The following is an 18,404-nucleotide window of genomic DNA, read 5'->3' as shown; positions in this document are numbered from 1 at the left end:
GGTTAGTCGTGAATATATTAACTTAGCGGTTGCGGGTAGCTGCCTAAGCTTGCTTATCTCCACGTGACCGGATTAAGTATCCAGCTACTCCGTAGTTAACCCGACAACTAACTAGCAAGTCTTTGGAAACAAGGTTCGCTCACAAGCCGACTCATTGCAATAGTTGTATCTCACCACCTTCAAGCTCTTTGATGGCAGGATAGTTGATTGCAAACAACGTGGGAATTTCACCATCATGAACAGCACATTGTTCCTCCGACCCGGTAGACTTCCAACAAATGCCAACCGTATTCGTTACCGTGCATGGTCCTTCCGGCGCACACTAATTGCGGCGCCAGGCCCTCGCTCGGGGCCCCTCCTAAGTCGAAGGGCCGACCGCGAACTTCCGTCAATTGATTCCCATCGGCGGTGGATTCGAACTCTTCCTTTATTTGCTGCAGCCATTGGTGTCTCCATGTTGGCGATATTCAACTACCAAAAGTCATCTTCGAGTGTCGTGAACAGCACCATGTATGCCCTTAGAACATCTCCCAAAGCGAGAGAGTTTCTGGGGGATGAGATCTACTTTGCGCAAAAGATACCATGGATTGGCGGAGAAATCAATCAACTTCATGGACGGATAGATATTTCGTTCTGGGTCAAAGGAACACGTGCGAAGGGGAAGATGCGGTTTAAGAGTACTAGAGAAAATCGCATGGGTTTTGTAAGTTTTTTCTTTTCCTTTTCCTTTTTTTTTTTTTTTTTTTTTTTTTTTTTTTTTTTGTTTCTTTGAAATACTGTTCTTGATTTCAAGTTTATTGTTTTCACCTTTTGTTTTCTTCAAAGTACAAGATATCCTGTACTAACCTCAGCTGGTCCGAATAGTTCCGTACTGAAGACTGGAGCCTGGAGATGGAGGATGGGACAATGGTTCGGTTGTTAAATGCAAGCGATGGCGATCCATTCCAGCATTCAATTGGGACGGAGGCCGACCAACAGGCTACGTCTTCGATATAGAACAGTCATTCACATCCTGAATTATCAAGGCTTTCTCTCCTATCATCGAGGATTGGCCCGGCGTTTACATTTTTGTTTATGTTTGCTGGAGTTTTGGCGAAGTGATGTTGGATTAGGGGGGATAGGATACATTGGTGTTCTAGACTGATTGATTCCACACTCAAAATGTAACTGAATAGTTGCTAATGTACAATACAAGAAGGAAATATGGGTCCGTAATTATTCCGTTGACTTGGCCGCTAAGGATGGAGTCTCCGGCCATGGTTTCTTAATAGCATCATGTATCTTAACACAACGGCCCTTTGGTCCACCCACAGAACCTACACAAAAAGAAAGTGATGATTTAGTAAGTATAGGTCAACGTAAAGAGGAGTGGAATGGGCCTTTTACGAACCTTTTACCACGACAAGCCCCTTTTCTGGGTCGACTTGGAGAACTCTTAAGTTTTGAATTGTCACCGGCGTATTTCCCATATTCCCTGCCATCTTTTTTCCCGGATATACTCTCGAACCACCACCCTGGCTTGGACCAGTTGTACCCAACGAACGATGCGTCAAACTGACGCCGTGACTGCGATCCTGTCCGTGAAATCCCCACCGCTTCATGACACCGGTGAAACCCATACCCCGACTCTTCGACCGTACGTCGACGAATTGACCCTCCTGAAACCAGTCTGCATTGATCATTTGGCCAACTGGTAACAACCCTGCTTCGTCCCTCACCCGAAACTCCTCAACATAGCGTTTTGGAGAAACCCCATTCGCCGCGAAGTGGCCTAGCATTGGTTTTGTGACGTTACTCTCATGCTTCCACCCAGCGCCGACCTGCACCGCAAAATAACCATGTTTCTGGCGGGTTTTATGTGAAATTACCTCCACTCTGTCGAGCTGGAGAATAGTGCAAACTGTTCGCTTTCCAGTTTCCGGGTCAATAACCGCAGACATTCCTTTCTTTATAGCAAGCGCGCCGGTCCGAAGAGGGAGGGTGTTCATTTTGCGTTCATAGGCTGAAGACGGAGAGGATGTGAGGACGGGCATATCTGGGCCAACATTGAAGCGATGCGTTTTCGGAGGATATAAGGCTTTGATGCCGAATGATCTTTGAGGGACATAGTAGGTGACAGCCGGCTGAGGGATTACAACGGGTGCGAGTAGTTGCTGGAAGCTTTTAGACTTGAGCCGCGGAGGCATGGCTAACGGTGACAGCTATTGAATTAGTATAATGAGACAATTCCTTCTGGGACCTTATTTCCCGCTGTCACTCAGTACATCGAGTCGGAGCTTCGATGGTGTCTGAAATCGAATTTCTAACCACGGACAAATATATTATCCGATGCCAAGAAGCGCCCGCGAGGACCAGCGCCGGAAGATTGCCCGCGATCAGGCAATATTTCGAAGCGTTCAAACGTACATACATACCTGTCGATTACCGGAGACGAAGTAATCAATCATTCTAGAAAAGGCGGCTTTGACAGTCGCTTTGCAAGCGGATTGTCCTCCTCCAAAAGCCTTTGCAACTCACCCACCAAAATTGGCTTGAGCAGCGTCCTCAAGCTCTCCAGTCTTGCAAGAGCGATGTCCGCTTCCCGGCTTTTCGCTCCCTTTGGCACAGGCCAATTGTTCCATATATCCAGTGAAAGCCGGGGGACACTGTCCTTTTGGTCCGTCACATCGAGTCGGACGTGGCGGCCTATCCAACTGCCTACTGTGCTCCGCTCGAGCCTTCGATCCGTCCACACCTCCGCGAGACCGCTCCTTTACCCCCACCTGACACAATCCTCCGCGAGACGCGCGACAGCATCCATCTTTTTCAGGCCCTCCAGCCTCAGATCCTCCGGCCGTTCCACCCGCCGCTGGAATTCCACCAACTCATCTCCTCCAAAACCGCCCAGCTTTTCTGAGCGCATGCGCAAGTTATCCCGTGAATACGGATGGTCCGCATTGGGAATATATCTACTTCTGTCAGCACTTGACTTTCCCTTCTGCTTTGCGGCCGTTAGGCTATTGGGTGTTGAGAGGATCGGACACTATGAACATGTTGTTGTTGAGTCTATGAAGAACATCCTCAGGCCAATTTTTGGCGCCAGAAAGGATACAACAGAAAACCTTTATGGGGGTGATGTTGCAATGGCCACAAGCGTTGAAAGAGCTGCATTAGATCATGGAGTAATGAAGGCTGGAGGCAAACCCGCCGGCGAGGAAGCTAGTGCGTCTCTTTTTAGCTCTTTATCCCCGTACTCGACAGCAAATCTCAATGACTAACGCTTTCATTCGCTTCTTTGCAGGTATTTGGACTCAGCTGGCATTAGCCTATGCAGTGCATAAGAGTCTAATTTTCCTTCGAGTTCCACTCACTGCCGCTGTCACCCCGAAGGTTGTAAAAACCCTAAGACGCTGGGGTTGGGATATTGGCAGGAGGAAACCGAAAAGTGGGTAGATAAGATTCCGCTCAAAGAGGTCCAGCTTTTAAAGAGCCAGGAATTGGCTTGAGCAATGACGTTTTGCAAAAGCATCCCAGGTCAAAATTCCTCATGGGACATTGGTCCTCCCATCCCAAGAGACCAAAATATACCGCCATAGAACCGCCTATTGTCCCACTCATTACACAGACATTTTGAGCGACACTTTGACATACACATTAGACCTTTCGTCATACCTGCACACATCTCCTGTACTTATCCATATGTGTACTATAATATTTATAAAAAGAGATCATGGAATCATCTGCTAGATTCGTGCATGCGGCCGCCTAACTACACCAAAGATCGATATTCGCTAACCCAGCGACCAATAAACGCCGCGGTCATGGCATCACTTTCGAGCTTTGGAGCTTCCATACACTGGATCGATGAGGAACCACAAAGATCCGTTGGGAAGGTTGGGGTGTAAGGGGGCCGGCTAAAGGGCATATCGAAGATCAAAGGCCATATCAACCGCAAAAAACTTGCCACAACCCCTATAAATAAACTGGGAAAAAAAAAAAAAAAAAAAAAAAAAAAAAAAAAAAAGGAACGCACAGTTCGTACTAATGGAAGTAAGCCCAGAAAAGCCAATCAACACTCAGCCATTATTAAAATGGGATGTCAAAAATTCTCGAGTAGAACCAGAATCGTAAATCACATATCAATGCTGTCGTTAAACCGCAAGACACCAGTCCCTCTCATTACGCCATTGACGCCTGTCGGCATGCGATATGCCCACTCGGTTCTAACCGGAGCACCGGGTCGACTTCTTTCGCCGGCTTCATCGGATGTGTCCGCCACGAGAACAAGTCCTTGTTCTTTGATGGATTCGACGAGCGCAGGCATAACATTCTTTTAAAAACACAGTGAGCAGGAGATAAGAAAATGACCTAGTACACATTCCGGAGACTCACCAATAGACTTGAGCGACACATTAAACCCATGAAATTATTGCTCTGGGCAATTCGAGCCGCTTCTTTGATGGACATCGAGGCGCGTCCGCTACAGCGAATCAACGGCTGCGAGGTTGAATCCCGTGTTAGGTCGCGAATCTGCCCAAGGTCATTGCAAAGGACGACAGGAACTAATCAAAAGGTCAGCAGCAATCCAAGACAGACAAATCCCTTTAAGAAACATACAATTCGGCTGCTTCCAATTCAACGCAATACAAATGTCAGGATTGTACGAAGTGAACACAATGGAGCGCATAAAATATGGGTCATTTTCTTTGGACGCTCTGGCGTGATGGAACACTTCGGCGAGAATAGAGTCGGCAAAAACATTCACATCAGTTTGTGGCCCAAAACCAAACTCTTTCGCATCAGCGAGAGAGGGGTATAGGATGCAAAGGTTGACATGAATATTGGTCGGAAGGTGCCCAAGAACTTCTCGCAAAGGTAGAAATGATGTCGCCAGGACTCGATGGACATGAGCTAGATCATCGATGCTCATTGCATCTAATGAATGAAGCAAAGCCGATTCACTGGACTGCATTTGAGCGTGACGTTCGTTCCCCACAAGCTTGAACTGTTCGTAGGTTAAGTGGCAGATTGGAATTTCGATGCCATGATGGTTGACAGTAAATTCTGGGTATAAAACCGGAACATTGTCCGCTGTCAACTGAATAAAGAGTTGAACATAATCTCCCGATAAGCTCGAACCAGTGACTTGCCCATTATGATCGGAATCTAGAGAGCTAGTGGCCTTCCAATAGGTCGCAAAATGCGTTATTTCAAGAGGCTCTCCGTAGTACGGCTTTATCACCTGGAAGCTAAACTTCATTTCGCCGATTGGCCGTAACCTTGGATCAAAAAGAGGCAGACAGTAGGAACCCGAGCTTCGGATGCCTCCCGTAAAGAGATCCGGCAGAGCGACTGTTTTCGCGATTACCTTAGAGCCAAATGTAGGGAAGATCTCAAACTCAAGGGCAAAATTGTCCAGCCGGTCAATTTGGAACGATATAGCCCTGGAATCCTCTTGCAAAGGCAACATGATATTCCGCGGAATCAGGTCTGACATCTTGGATGATATGATCAGTCTGGCAGCAGCGTAACGACCCGCTTGGTAGAACAGAATTGGCTCCGACGGGGCTGGCTCAAAGCAGATCTGGAGGAATGTTTTGTTATCCAGGAAATTATGCCCGTAACGGCGTAGTGGAATAATGGGGGGAGGCAACGATAAGTCCGGAATACCATCGCCATCCATTCCCCCGGGTTCTGCAAGAGCTGGAGAAGTCATTGAGGCAGCGTCGCGGAAATTGGGTCCGTTGAGGGTATTGAGGCTTGGTTGGGAGAGCTTCGAGCTGGTCTGTCTCGACCATAGAAGGATCATACATTCTAGATGACCTTCCCAGACGGCATAATACATCGCGGGGAAACCTTTTTCATCCAGAGTGTCGGCATCAACACCACTATCTAGGAGTGTCCGCAGACAGCTAACGCATCCTTCACTGGCGGCATGAAATAGTGGAGTCCATTGATAGAGCTTGTCTTTTTGATCAAGGTCCGCACCGTGACTTTTCAGGAGGAGGATCACTTCCGGAGCCCGACAGGACCGTGCCACCAAGTGTTGCGGGTATAAGCCTTCGGCATCCGGAAGTAGTTTGGCATTTTGTTCCAAAAGCATGCGTATGATCGGTAAAGATGCGTGTTGGCATGCCAAGTTCAAAGGAATATGATCCGAGTCTGATGCTGGATTGATACGTGCATGGTGGGAGAGGAGCTGTTCCACGCAAGAGAGCTGGTCTCGAATAATACTGTGAATCAAAGGAGTGAAGTTATCATGATCCATGAAATCGACAGTGGTTGGCCCAGCATTAACGAGAGCTCGTACCATTTCAACCCGGCCGTGCATGCAAGCATAATGTAGCGGTATCCTTCCGTAAACATCTGGGTGTGAAACGTCAACTCCGCGCTCCAGCGCAGCTCGTAGGACAAATTCCCGTCCTGAGATAGCTGCTTCATGCAAACAATTTCTCTCGTTGATGTCATCTTCAGCATGCATATCCACTAGGCCTGTATCAAGAAGTAGTGTAAGGACCTCATCCGGGAATTCATTTAACGCAGCTAGAAATATGCGCGTAACCCGGGTGCCGGCATCCTGGGAAGACTGCAATTTTGAGATCCAGTCCCGCAATACTGAAAGGTTTCCGGTGGATGTGGCGTGAAGAGCATGGAAATCAGCATCATCCTCTTCGGGAACAATGTTGGATCGTTCAACAGTATAAGAAGTATCAAATTGTATATTTTCACCTTCCGCCCAAGCTTCTAGCTCCAATCGTGCCGTAGTAGCACGATCCGAGAGATCCCTGAGGACATCACGGTTAAAACACGGTTGCACTTCAACTGCGCGCTGAAGGTAGACCTCCTTTGTGCGAGACTGGGTAGGGTTAGACACAGCAATAAAACCACAGAACAGGACACAAGAGACAAGTTAAGAAAAAAATGTACCTTTGATGTTTTATCCCACTTACACACAGTTGAGTTAGCTTCCTTCTACCAGGGAGAGCTCCGCGGCATGTGAGAAGGTGTAACGAACCTTCTTTAAAATCTTTGAGACTGCAGTTTCATTTACTTCAACAAATTGCTGGGCGAGATTTATCTTCATGAGTGTGATGATATCAAAAGGACAGGGCGTTCCAGCTTACTTGGAGCTTATTCAGATCGCCATCGAACTGCTGGAAACCTTCAAATAAGGTGACAAAATTGGCAGGCGTCTTCGAATTTGATACCGACCGTTTGGACTGAACCACTCGTTGCTTATCAAGTAGGGTTTTTAAGCGTAAGGAGAACTGCAACAGCTTTGCGGTCAGGAGGCTGCCGCCAAAGAAAAGAAGTCAGGCACAAAGGAAGGACGAACCTCAGCCTCTTTTTGTAAATAAAACACATTGACTTTTTCAATCTCCCTCTCCTAAGTTAAAAAAAAAAAAAAAGGGGGTCAAAAAAAAGAACAAAGCAGCACCGTGAGCCTTCTGAGATCATGAATAACATGCTCGCGGACTGCGCACGAGAGTGGCGGGAGGGAGTATTGGACATACAAGCCGGAAGAAGAACACCTCCTTGTTCGCCCGAAGAGCGGCCTGCGGATCAAGAGTGTCCGACGCAGGAGACGCACTAGCTCCCTGGGCTGGGATCGTTGGGGTCGCGCTCAGTTGCTTGATAAGCTGAACATAGGCGCAAATTCATCAGCGACGTTCGCCCAAATACGACAAGATATGTCGGCATCCGGAGACACTTAAAGCCAAAATAAAAAAATAAAAAAATTTCTGCAGGGTCTCACCTTCTTGAGGGCCTTATAATTGAAAAAGCTGGCCGCATACTCGGGGAGGTCGAGCTGGCGCCGCTGGATATGCTTTCCGAACTTCCTGCGACATTGAACATTGGGTTAGTGTCCGTTGAATGTGGGATAACATGGGAAAGCCATAGCAGCTCTCCCCCGAAACAACCTGCTGGAATAGCTTGCTCACATAATGTCCCTCAAGCTTGATCATGGGCAGGGCGTCGGGGTGGTTCTTGTTGACGGGTCCGAGAGAACGGCCCTTGGAGTAGGAGGCGACGGCCGCAGCAACAGGGGGAGACGGAGGACAGCGCGTTTTTTTAGAGAACCGGGCGAGTCGACAGGTCCTTGCCAAGGGCTAAGTGCCAAAGTCAGACTGATATGTAGCTAAAGATACTGCGTGGAAGAAGATGGGTCAGCCAAAGCAGTCAAGGCCATGGCAAGATAGCTCGGGGGGGGAAAAGAGGCGCGGCGGGGAGAGGTGGGCAGGGAGGAATTATTATAGCAGAACGAAAAGATAAGCAGCTAGGTGAACAGCGCACGAGATAGCATTGATGGAACGTCTAGCTAAAAGGGTTAGATGGAGACAGGTAGCAGAGGGCCATACATTGGTGCAGGGTTGGAAATCGATCCGCATCGTTTACGTTCAAATGGGAACCAAACATCCACCCCCTCGGGAGCTTCTCGTGTCCGGAAAACCTATAGGAAGCGGTTCTTTCTAGCAATCTACCACGGGTGCCACGGGGGAAGTGGGCAGCAGTTGACAATGGGGGTTTATGTGTTTATTCTTGTCCGATTCTAGCACCAGATCGGATGGATGTCAACGGAGTGCTACGATGTCGTAACGCATACACTGCGGGTGTGGCTGGATCTGGCTGCAGTTTTGATGAAGACAGAGAGAATGGAACGGCGGATTGAATCGGATGGAGTTTTCATCTTAGTAGGGGGAAGCCTTTTGTTTTTTTTTTTCCCCAAAAATTCTCGGCTCTCAGGTCTTGACGTTGAAGCTTCACTTTTTTCTTTTCCTTTTTATTTTTATTCTTTTTTTTTTTTTTTCTCTCCCCTCTACGCTTTTTAGCCTGCATGGAAGCTCTCCGACGGGTGACGATGACGCCGGTTCGCCAAGACCCTCACACGCCTCCTCGTCCTATCAATCCGCCATCCGCGCGCTACGGCCCCTCCCATTGGAGCTCGACCGCGGAGCAGCATGCCACTCCCGGGGCGGACCAACGAGCACGCTTCGTCGTATCTACATGTATCGCGGCCAGCGCCGTGTGTCCTCCGGTCGTCCATCCATCGATCAATCAAATCACCTGGCCCTGTCTCCTTACCCGGGGTTAAAGCTATCTTGGCGGTTCCTGGAAATACTCAATATCTACAGGACCATCAACACATTCGATTCGACGACGGCGAGGTGCGTATCCACAGCCTCGACTTACCGTATCCGGCGTTGAGGGTTGGCTTGGGCGAAGGTTCTCGGCCAGGTGTTCTGTCGCTGTTATCCCTGGAGCCAATTTCTTTTTCGAACTTGCGGCGAGTAAAAGTCGGCTACATGGTGAAGCCCGTTTTTCAACGCCCGGCCAGAGCAAAAACTTAATCTAGCATGACATCACCCCCCTTTTGCCTGAATATATATAGGGCCAGGTGAACCGTAGATACAAGGAGCCAAGTTGTTAAAATGCAAACTATTGTTTTAAATAGAGAAGAACACACCCAGACAAGTGCTGTCCGGGAATATTAAAAATATGAGACATTCCCCCCGTTATTATCAGCCGCTGCCATCAGGGCTTTACAGGGAGAAATTTCAAAGTTGAAGGATAAAAAAGAAAAGAGATATTTAGATGGCATATGTACCATGTAATAATAAACACAAAAGTGGAGCAATGGGGTCAGAAACTTCGTGAGCTTTCATACAAAAACCAGGGTTCTAAAAGATATGATAGATATGAAAAGAAAAAAAAAAAAAAAAAAAAAAAGGAGAATGGGCCAAAAAGGAACGGGGACGACAGGACCAAAAAAAAAAGAAAAGAGACGAAAAGAAAGAAAGATAGGGAGGGGGAAGGGGGGAAAAAGTTAACTCGGGACAAGTTCCGGGATATCAAAGGAGGTCAGTGACGAGGCCAAAGCCCAGCACAGTGTCAGAAAGCACTCAAAACTGTTTCGGAACGGCAACAACAGAGATACATTTATAAAAGCAAGTTAAGCAGGCGACTGTCAGAAATTCTGCGAGATACCCGCATTTCCCTGTTGTGGGAATACCGAAGGGTTTTCAATGCGCGTGTTCCGTCTTGCTTGAACATCCCGGATCACAGGTTGCACATTGCTATACGCACTATCTCCATACGGCCCTTGCTGCCCTAGCGCATCGCTATAGTATGGGTTTTCTTCATAATAATGAGTCCCGGGAGGGGCACCGGGAGGCGAAATATCATCGGAGATATCTGAGTGATTTGCGACTGAATACCCGGAAGAAGCATTAGAAGGGCCCCTATGTATATCTCCCCTGTTGCCGGACCTCGCAGGCAACGCCCCGATGGTCTCAGAGTCACCAGAATCCGGTCGATGGCCATTGTCAGCGTAATGGCCACCGTCGTCTATCGGGGAGACGGGCCGAAACGGCTGGCTGCTTCCATTATCAGAAACCGGCATGCTTGGGCCAGTGGAATATTTCCGCGAACTTGAAGTTGCGCCCCAACCACGATAGCCGGAGTTGCCATCTTTCGGCCCGGACGAGTCGTTGAAGTTTCCGGTAAGGCCGATCGCAGGAAGGGTGGGATCGGTGTTCGGGTTAAATCGATATTCTTCAATTTCCTGTTTTCGCTCTTCTTCGGCAATCTTTCTCGCTTTCCGCTTTCTCCACCAGAATAGCAGTGCTATAATTATCAAGGCCACAGACACAACAGGGACCACAACGGCGACTGCGATCGTACCGCCCGCAGATAGTCCCCCTCCATTACTCGGGTGCGACGTGGAAGTTGGTAACGTCGAAGTTGTGCCTAGAGTCGGAGAGGCCGGATTATTTTGTGGTGGGGTTGGCGTATTGGGATCAGGAATGGGTGGCAAAGTCGACGTTACTGTCGTTATGACAGAACTCACCCTGGGGGTGGATTGCTGCGGCGGCGGCGGCGGCGGCGACGGTGACGGGGGTCGTGGTGACGATGAGGGTGGTGGTGGGGGACGAGAAGGGGAGGGCTCCTGAGAAGAGGTCGGGGTGGGTGGTGGTGGTGGTGGTGGATTATCGGTGGTTGGCGGCGGCGGCGGTGGAGGAGGTGAAGTTGGTTGCTCTGGTTCCGATTGCGGTGACGACTCCGGAGGAGGTTGAGTCTCTGCAGGCGGCGGTGGTGGTGGGGTCTCGCGTGGAGGTTGATCTGGAGGTGTTGGCTCGGTGAGAGAAGCTGTGCAACGGGGTTGTCAGGACAATCAACCACAGAAGACAATGGGACAAAACGAATGGACCAGGCATACCCTGTGGCGGAGGAGCATCGGACATTGCGGGCGGTTCTGAACGGCGTAACCGTTTTCAGCACAAAAAGATTCCGCAACAGAGTGAAGCAATGGCACCAAAAGAAAGCTTGGTTGAAGGTTCACAGGCACGAAGAAGTCAACTGTGCCTGAAATTGATCCTCCCTTCCACACAATCTCCAATCTGCGATCGTGGTCTTGACGCAGCAGTGGCTACCAGAAGATAATTGATGAGGCGCGATCCCAGCTTCGGAGCTTCGTCTATTCAGCAGCCGCGCGATTGCGTGTGGTGACGACCGGGGGAGCACGCTATCATCTAGGCACGAAACGGGTCCAGGGCGGCAAGGCACGATTTCATCAGCCCGGGTTTGAGAGGCTGATATATTTTGTTTCTGGATCTTTCTTGTCTTTCTTTTCTATTGTTGTTGGTATTGGGAATAATTACGTATGGCTAGGATGGGAGCAATGACGCCAAAGAGGAGCGCTGCTTTGTTGTCGAACTCGGTGCTGTTCCTGAATGATACTGTATTGATCAAAATCTTGATCATCAAACGGCGGATGGTGACAAGGCAGCCTAGGATGAAGCGGGAAAGCAATGTCTCAATGACGGACCGGTCGGAGGCGAGAAGCGAATGGAGAGGAAAAATAATTAAAATAAAAAAAATAAAAAATAAAGAAAGGGCACTGGAAAGAGTGAAAATGTGAGTGGGCTTGCTGCCCAGCACCGGCCTCAGAAACGTTGTCGGGATCGATGAACGGGTGTTGATTATTTTCAAACCAAGTTGATGTCGAGGAGGCAAAGCGAAAGGGAGATCTCCGGAAGGGAAGCAAAAACGAGCGAGAATCCCAGACGCCGGGGTCTCTCAAGTGCGATTCTTTACAAGTCACGGTATGGGGGCTGTACATACCAGCAATCCATCCATGCTCGTACAGAACACGGAGTTCGGAGGAGAGTCTGACAAAAATAAATTAAAGTAAAAATTTCTTTTGCGGACCCTTGGGCTCCTCCTTTCAACGATGATACCTCAAGGGTCCTCCATTCACTGGACGAACCGAGCTGCAACGTATTGCCATCGCTTCGCCTCAAAAACAACAGCAGCCAACGCGACGTACTGATTTTCGGATTTGCGCCTGTGGGAGGCTGTATTTGTCGCCGTTCCGTACGCCGTTAGTTACAAGGAGCGAGCAAGAGACCCGCTCATTTAGTGAGTTTACAAAGATCCCCATGAGCTAGTTTGTCAAGGTGACAGCGGAAGAAAAAACAAAAAAACAAAAAAAACAAAAAGGAAAAACGAGGGTGGCTTATCATTTAACTCTTGTACTCCGTAAAAAAAAAACGAAGCCTAATTCTTTTTTTAAGTACGATCGTGTGCTCATACGTTCCAGCAGCAAGGAGTTTGCATGGAGGAAGCAACCGCTGTTTTACTACGGACTCCTTACTCCTCTGACACAACACGCACTCACTCGAATCCACACATGATGGGAAATCACTTTTTTTTTTTCTAATTCTACGGACATGAGAGCGAGAAATGCCTGGCTGGATAGGGTTCCGATAGTGTTTGTATTCAGTATCATCGGCCACCCTGGGATTGGGAACAAGCAAATACATACCGCTCGGTCTCACACCTCAAATACCGTTAATTACACGTACTTTTCTGGAACATTACTTACGTAGTGCCGAGGTGTGTCATTGGGTGAGCCGCATTTGGCCAATCTCGCTCTTTGTCGGCTTCCCAACTCAACCTTCCAACGGGCGCGGGTTCTTGTCCGACTCTCCAGTCCCAAAGACGCATTTTTGCTCATATTTCCTGTGTTGCCCTGACTCAGGCGCCCCAACTCACCTTGGGATAACAAGGATCCGGGTCTTGAATAAAAAAAAAAAAAAAAATGCTTCGACTGGCGATCTCAAGCTATCTATTGCCGCTAACATCCACCATGGGCAAAGTTGGCCTAACAGATTCAACATTGAGAGCTCACTTAGGTTCGGCTCGCAGGGATGAAACAGACGCCTTTTGTCGCTCAATTCTTGGAAACGCGATATTGGTGCTGAACGACCCCTCTTTTGTGAGGTCTGTGTCACAGCTACCATACGAAGGCCTCACCCGCAAGTGTCAACACCTTTCGCCCTAAACTAGTGTTTCCTCCATGTTTCAGGCCTGCATACTCTCTGTACATGAACTATTTAAGACCTGTCTCTCCTCCGTACAGACACCTAAACCCTCTTTAAGTTTACCTGTTTATTTATTTATTTCTTCACCATGAGCCACTTCCTATAGACATGCCTATGTTTAAATTGCTCTCACCATATATAAGATGTCCGCTCTGTACATAAATGATTGACTGCCGAAGCAGCAGATCGATGTATACCCACACCCCCCAAAATTGAAAACCGAGTTGCCTACAGGAGTCCAATCATCTCAAAAAAAAAAGAAAGGGGGGAGGGGAAGTAAAAGTAAAAGAAAAAGAAAAAAGGAAAAGGAAAAACGAAAAGGGAACATATCACCAACTACTCCAAGTCTATTAACACCAAGTGTCACAGAAAGGTTGAAAAAAACGAGGCAATTATGGTAATTTTCCCGAAGATGAACAATCGCGATTATGGTGAAATCATCATACACCCGCAGGAAGACATACAATGCTCATTAGACGGAACACTCAAGCTGTACATAAAGGGGAAAATAACCGAGATCCAAGCAGCTTTAGGTTTTCATGTCCCAGGTAGGGCGGAGGTTCGAAATAATATCATCTTTGGTACCAACTGTCTGGGGTGGGAGACGGCTAATGCGATAAGCTCCGGTGCGAATGCTATAAGATTGCGCTGCTGAGAGACCTGTTCTGTTACTGCGAATGCTGCCTGCGTCGCTGCCGGAGTCGGCATTCTTGAAGCGGGGAGGAGGCACAAAGTCTAAGGCAGTAAAAGTCCCAGATTTCCTCAACGCATGCCTGAGGCTGCCGGTTAGCTGGATTAATACTAGAAGTATGGAGCAGACTTGTACTTACGGGCTAGGGAGCATAGCAAGGTCATCATACGATGATGCGAGAGGAACATGTGCCGGAACCGTGAGCATATACGGCCTCACACCACCCTGGGGTGTTTCCGGACGCCCTTCTCTACGTTCACGCGAGTTGGCGCCGGGAGCAAAGTCGATTGGCAGAATGGAATCGTCCTTTAGCTTATGAGGAGTGGGAAGAATGTGGAGAGGAGATGGCGGGGGTAACGGTTTTCTGGGACCTCTGACAGGAATGCGACCTGATGCGGATGAGAAAGCACGCGGTCCACTCGAAAATGAGGGAGTCCCGGAACGGCTTGAAGTACTGGGCGGGCCAAAGCCTGGACCAGGGCGTCGATATTGTACAGGTATTTGGGGCATTCTTGGTGGCGGAGTCATGGCTCTGCGTCCTTCGGGTTGTGCAAAGGGACGTGGATGTGCGTAGTGTCCCGGGTCGCCATACGGGTCAAACGGTCCGTAATCAGCTCCTCCAGGACCGTGATCTTCGACATGGTCATCTTGGGGCTTCGATTCATCAAAATATTCTTTGTAGAATGATCGGATACGATTAGCTCGCTGTTCTGGGTTATCTGACGGATCTTCCGGCGGCAAGGGCCGGATTCCCACGGTCAACCGGCGCGTATCAATTTGATAACCTCCATCATAGTAGTGATCATGCGGATCAAGTGTCGCCCTGGCAGCTTTGTCATTGCTAGGTGGTGCGGTTTCGACGTCCTGGATATTCAACTGCGGGACAGGCTTTTTTGGAGCTTCCGACTCATCTCCATAGTCACTCTTGTCGTCATCGATCGGAAGCGAAATTCTTGGTGGCTGCGAAGGGCTAGGATAACCAGTAGCTGGTACCTCTGCTGGGGGAGGTGACTTCGAGGTGTTGTCTGGGACAGGTTCTTGTATCTTTGGCTCGTCCAGCGGAACATCCGCCTTTGTTGTTACCGGCACCCTCCCAAGATCATTTTCCGGAGACCGATCGTCACCCCGCTGGATTAATGCGCCTAGGTAATTATTACTTTTCCTGAGCACCGAATCGTCTCTTTCAGAACTACTACTCGAGCTCCGATCACCGTGACTTGAGACGGCTGTTGGGACGGTAAGCTCACTTCGACCATGGAAGGTTGTATTTCCCGATTCCGATGCGGAAACTGCTGTCGCATGATGAGGAGGGTGGCCAAGGTCACTTTCGATAGGATCCAATTCGATTGCTGGCGGGGATCGAGACATGCGCTGGGCGTTTTTCAGCAAATGTTGATTCATATCATCCCCATAGGGATATTTAGAACTGGGCGAATTATGGCTAGACGCATCGTCACCTCCGCGTTTGAAGCTGGGAGAGCATGATCGTATGGAGCCGCTATCACCGGTAGGGAAGGCAGACGCATGGCGATATTTGTCATCCTCTCCATGTAATGACCTTGACAAAGAATGGATGGACTCATGGGATCCATGCAGGCCTGGGGGAAGTAGATAAGGGCTATTCAGCGTCAGATCCATGGAAACACCGTGCCCGCCACGACGAGTGGATTTTTCAGCCATGGATGGCCCGTTGCCTCCATTCCCGCGTCGATTGTTATTACTTCCCGAGGGCACAAAATCTAGCCCAAAATCGAGTGACTTGTGTTTATCGTTCGCATCCTCAAGGCGTAGCTTCTTGACATGTCTGCGGTGCAGGAAAAAGAAGGCGATGAACGCGCAAGTCAAGGGAATTCTAAAGATCAGGTTAGCTCAAATCTTCTAATTGCTTTTTATTTTACCTCCTAGGGGGAAATTGTATCGGGGTTAGGACGTACACTGCACCAAGAACGATTGGTAGGGTCAAAGTAGTGGTGCTGTTAACAGGACGGGTACAGACTCCGGTGGTATCGTCCGGTCCACAAGTCTTGGTCGGTACAGAAGAGCTCGATGCAGCATCTGCTGGGTTTCTCTTGACCAGCGAAGGGGGCTCCAGGGCGGTGAGGATGATGGACCGTTCGACGGGTATGGCGAGCGCGCGAGACACCAAGCGTGAGGGGTCGCGATAGGTGTGACGGGCCATCTCTCGTCAAAAGGGTCCTTGGTACAAAAGACCAGTTATGTCAAAAAGGTCGATTCAGCGTATGTTCTATGTGATGCCTAGTTGGAACGATCGAAGGGACTGATGAGTCGAGATAGAAAGGAAAAAGGGGACTCTGGTAGCAGTGGCTGAGTGGGAGCCCCAAGTTTCATGTAAACAGATCGACCTCTCTTCTCTTCTTGAAGGTACATACAAAGATTGTGGGAGCCCAAAAAAAAAAAAGAGCGAAATGGCCGTAGTGAGGGCCTGACTACTCCGTACTATGTCAAAAGAAGGACAAAAGTTGGATTGAGCTCGCGAGAAAAGAGTGTAAGGATCAGAAATCCATGAGAAAAAAGGAGTGCCTTTTGTTTTTGCCCCTTGGCACGGTCGTCTTGGGGGAGGGGACGGCAGAGAAGGGACTAGCAGAGCGAAGGATGCAACGACAGGAAATGAGAGAGCTTCGACATTATGAGGAACATAAACTCCTGTTGAAACAAGGGAAGAAGCGAAGGTGAGAGGTTTGGCTGAACTGGCACGCAGGAAGGGGAACCGTGAAAGGGGAGGAGGTCCACGTTCCAAACTTGGCCAACATTGCTTGAAAAGGCTTGGCACCAGGGCGCTGTGGCTGCTGATTGGCTGGCGGGCGGACAGGGGCCAGAGCGCCAGGGCCAGAACCGGTCTAGCGCAGGGATACCAGCCAATGGCATGGGCGCGGTGCCTTCGTGGTGCGGCAGCAGCGACTCCACTTGCAATAAAGGACAGCAGCGGCGACCCGCCTTGCTTGGGCAGCCTTGGCGCCTTCCCACTGACGGACAACTCACGGCCACGACTGCATCTGCACGGAGATGCTCGCTGGCCATACTCCGTAGAGAGGCAGAGACTCAGAGATTTGGCCGAGTGCTTACCTAGGACCGGTCTGATCCAGATTACTCCGGACCCTGGCCCGGTGCCAGTCGACAGGAGGCATCGACAATGGCATGGAACCGTACAGGTACATGGTCTAAGGAGCTAGATAATTAATAATTCTTCAGTCTCATCGGAGAGCCTTTCTTCCGTAATATATACTGTATGGAGCACTCTGTATAGTGTTCAAATAATGGCGCTACACGGTGGGAGCAGATTCTTGCGTCCATCTTGAGCGGACGAGTGTGAAAACTGCCACAGAAGCCCATTGTGTATGTACATACATACATACACACACACTCTGCACAATATACATATGAAGTTAGGAATCAAAAACAAGCCGGCAGAAACAGCAACCGGTTGGTGGCGGACGGAGTGCTGCTATTCTCAGTAGTGTCTCACAGTTCCCGTTCTGTGAGGCCAGGACGGTAGGGCTGAGCGACAAAACACTCCAGCCACAGATGCCAAGACAAACTAACTCACTCGATAACCAACTAGTTGAGCAGGGAAGAATTTTTATTAATTCTTATTTTTTTTGTTTTTAAAAAAAAAAAAAAAAAATTATTGGTTATTCCTTAAGGAGTACTCAGTATTCCGTACCAGCAATGTTTTTGGTACAATTAATTTCCCAATGTCTGGTGTGATGTTGTTTTTGACTTTCCGTTTCACCTGAAATTATGTCTTAATTGCGAGAGGTTTGTTGGACGCGGAGTGCGGAGGCCTCCGTACATACTTTACTCCCGGATATTTCGACACCGCCACGGGCCCGGCTGTCTCGTTGGTCTCGGCAAATGCCCGTGCCGAACTCCAAGACACCGAAAACCTACTGACATCATCAAAGCACTGACAAACCCGGGTTCATCGGTGACATGGTCGGTAGGAGAAGAGAAAAGTCCTGCTGGTCACTCCTCAGCTTTGGCACCAATTCGTTCGAGTAGAACGATGCGCCGTGTGAGAGTCAGGCCATCCCTCCCCTTTTTTTCTTACCTCACGAGCTTGGGCCCACTTGTGGGCTATTCTTCTAGCAGAACCACTAATCATCCCCATCTGTTACATTCCAGAACCACCGATGAACTTTTAAAGACCTAACTCTAAAATATCAACCGAAGATTTACGGATATTTGCCACCTTCCCCCTCATCCGTTCTGGAGTTTATATGTAAAGTGACGGGATGCTTGTGATCCTCAATTTTTTTTTTTTTCATTCAGTGAAAAGTGTTCTTGACCTCACTGTCGCCTCCCTATAGACATAAATATAGATGGGAACA

General features: G+C 49.0%; 9 protein-coding genes across 9 annotated transcripts; 4 read left to right on the top strand and 5 right to left on the bottom strand.

The window, feature by feature from the left end:
* The first annotated feature begins 197 nt into the window (after positions 1-197).
* On the top strand, positions 198-1,213 carry CIMG_04228 (cytochrome oxidase assembly). Its single transcript, XM_001244786.2, has 2 exons — positions 198-703; positions 865-1,213. Exons 1-2 carry the CDS (start codon positions 236-238, stop codon positions 994-996), a joined length of 600 nt encoding a protein of 199 aa, XP_001244787.2. The 5' UTR covers positions 198-235; the 3' UTR covers positions 997-1,213.
* Positions 1,214-1,215: 2 nt separating this feature from the next.
* Positions 1,216-2,244, bottom strand: CIMG_04227 (mitochondrial 54S ribosomal protein YmL9; the record flags this gene model as incomplete). Its single annotated transcript, XM_001244785.2, has 2 exons — positions 1,391-2,244; positions 1,216-1,316 (listed from the first exon to the last, which is right to left on the bottom strand). Exons 1-2 carry the CDS (start codon positions 2,184-2,186, stop codon positions 1,216-1,218), a joined length of 897 nt encoding a protein of 298 aa, XP_001244786.1. The 5' UTR covers positions 2,187-2,244.
* A 163-nt stretch (positions 2,245-2,407) lies between these two features.
* On the top strand, positions 2,408-3,710 carry CIMG_04226 (uncharacterized protein). Its single transcript, XM_001244784.2, has 2 exons — positions 2,408-3,201; positions 3,281-3,710. Exons 1-2 carry the CDS (start codon positions 2,571-2,573, stop codon positions 3,430-3,432), a joined length of 783 nt encoding a protein of 260 aa, XP_001244785.2. The 5' UTR covers positions 2,408-2,570; the 3' UTR covers positions 3,433-3,710.
* Positions 3,711-3,995: 285 nt separating this feature from the next.
* On the bottom strand, positions 3,996-8,170 carry CIMG_04225 (ankyrin repeat protein nuc-2; the record flags this gene model as incomplete). Its single annotated transcript, XM_001244783.2, has 10 exons — positions 3,996-4,309; positions 4,372-4,541; positions 4,597-6,835; positions 6,907-6,924; positions 6,995-7,042; positions 7,104-7,247; positions 7,316-7,366; positions 7,494-7,619; positions 7,736-7,820; positions 8,130-8,170. 10 exons carry the CDS (start codon positions 8,168-8,170, stop codon positions 4,112-4,114), a joined length of 3,120 nt encoding a protein of 1,039 aa, XP_001244784.2. The 3' UTR covers positions 3,996-4,111.
* A 636-nt stretch (positions 8,171-8,806) lies between these two features.
* Positions 8,807-9,486, bottom strand: CIMG_13780 (uncharacterized protein; the record flags this gene model as incomplete). The annotated part of the gene is made up of 4 exons (XM_001244782.2): positions 8,807-8,981; positions 9,064-9,107; positions 9,172-9,280; positions 9,446-9,486. 4 exons carry the CDS (start codon positions 9,484-9,486, stop codon positions 8,807-8,809), a joined length of 369 nt encoding a protein of 122 aa, XP_001244783.2.
* A 64-nt stretch (positions 9,487-9,550) lies between these two features.
* On the bottom strand, positions 9,551-11,222 carry CIMG_04223 (uncharacterized protein; the record flags this gene model as incomplete). Its single annotated transcript, XM_001244781.2, has 2 exons — positions 9,551-11,127; positions 11,198-11,222. 2 exons carry the CDS (start codon positions 11,220-11,222, stop codon positions 9,947-9,949), a joined length of 1,206 nt encoding a protein of 401 aa, XP_001244782.1. The 3' UTR covers positions 9,551-9,946.
* A 437-nt stretch (positions 11,223-11,659) lies between these two features.
* Positions 11,660-12,153, top strand: CIMG_11285 (uncharacterized protein; the record flags this gene model as incomplete). Its single annotated transcript, XM_012358304.1, has 2 exons — positions 11,660-11,895; positions 12,003-12,153. 2 exons carry the CDS (start codon positions 11,660-11,662, stop codon positions 12,151-12,153), a joined length of 387 nt encoding a protein of 128 aa, XP_012213727.1.
* Positions 12,154-13,458: 1,305 nt separating this feature from the next.
* CIMG_04222 (uncharacterized protein) lies at positions 13,459-16,234 on the bottom strand (the record flags this gene model as incomplete). The annotated part of the gene is made up of 3 exons (XM_001244780.2): positions 13,459-14,137; positions 14,195-15,907; positions 15,990-16,234. 3 exons carry the CDS (start codon positions 16,232-16,234, stop codon positions 13,894-13,896), a joined length of 2,202 nt encoding a protein of 733 aa, XP_001244781.1. The 3' UTR covers positions 13,459-13,893.
* Positions 16,235-16,578: 344 nt separating this feature from the next.
* On the top strand, positions 16,579-17,386 carry CIMG_11284 (uncharacterized protein; the record flags this gene model as incomplete). The annotated part of the gene is made up of 3 exons (XM_012358303.1): positions 16,579-16,745; positions 16,886-17,225; positions 17,321-17,386. 3 exons carry the CDS (start codon positions 16,579-16,581, stop codon positions 17,384-17,386), a joined length of 573 nt encoding a protein of 190 aa, XP_012213726.1.
* Between the last annotated feature and the right edge of the window lie 1,018 nt (positions 17,387-18,404).

Source organism: Coccidioides immitis (genome assembly GCF_000149335.2).
Source record: "Coccidioides immitis RS genomic scaffold supercont3.6, whole genome shotgun sequence".
Taxonomy (NCBI): domain Eukaryota; kingdom Fungi; phylum Ascomycota; class Eurotiomycetes; order Onygenales; family Onygenaceae; genus Coccidioides; species Coccidioides immitis.
Note: the sequence above shows the minus strand (reverse complement) of the source record. Positions and strands in the feature narration are given on the sequence as shown.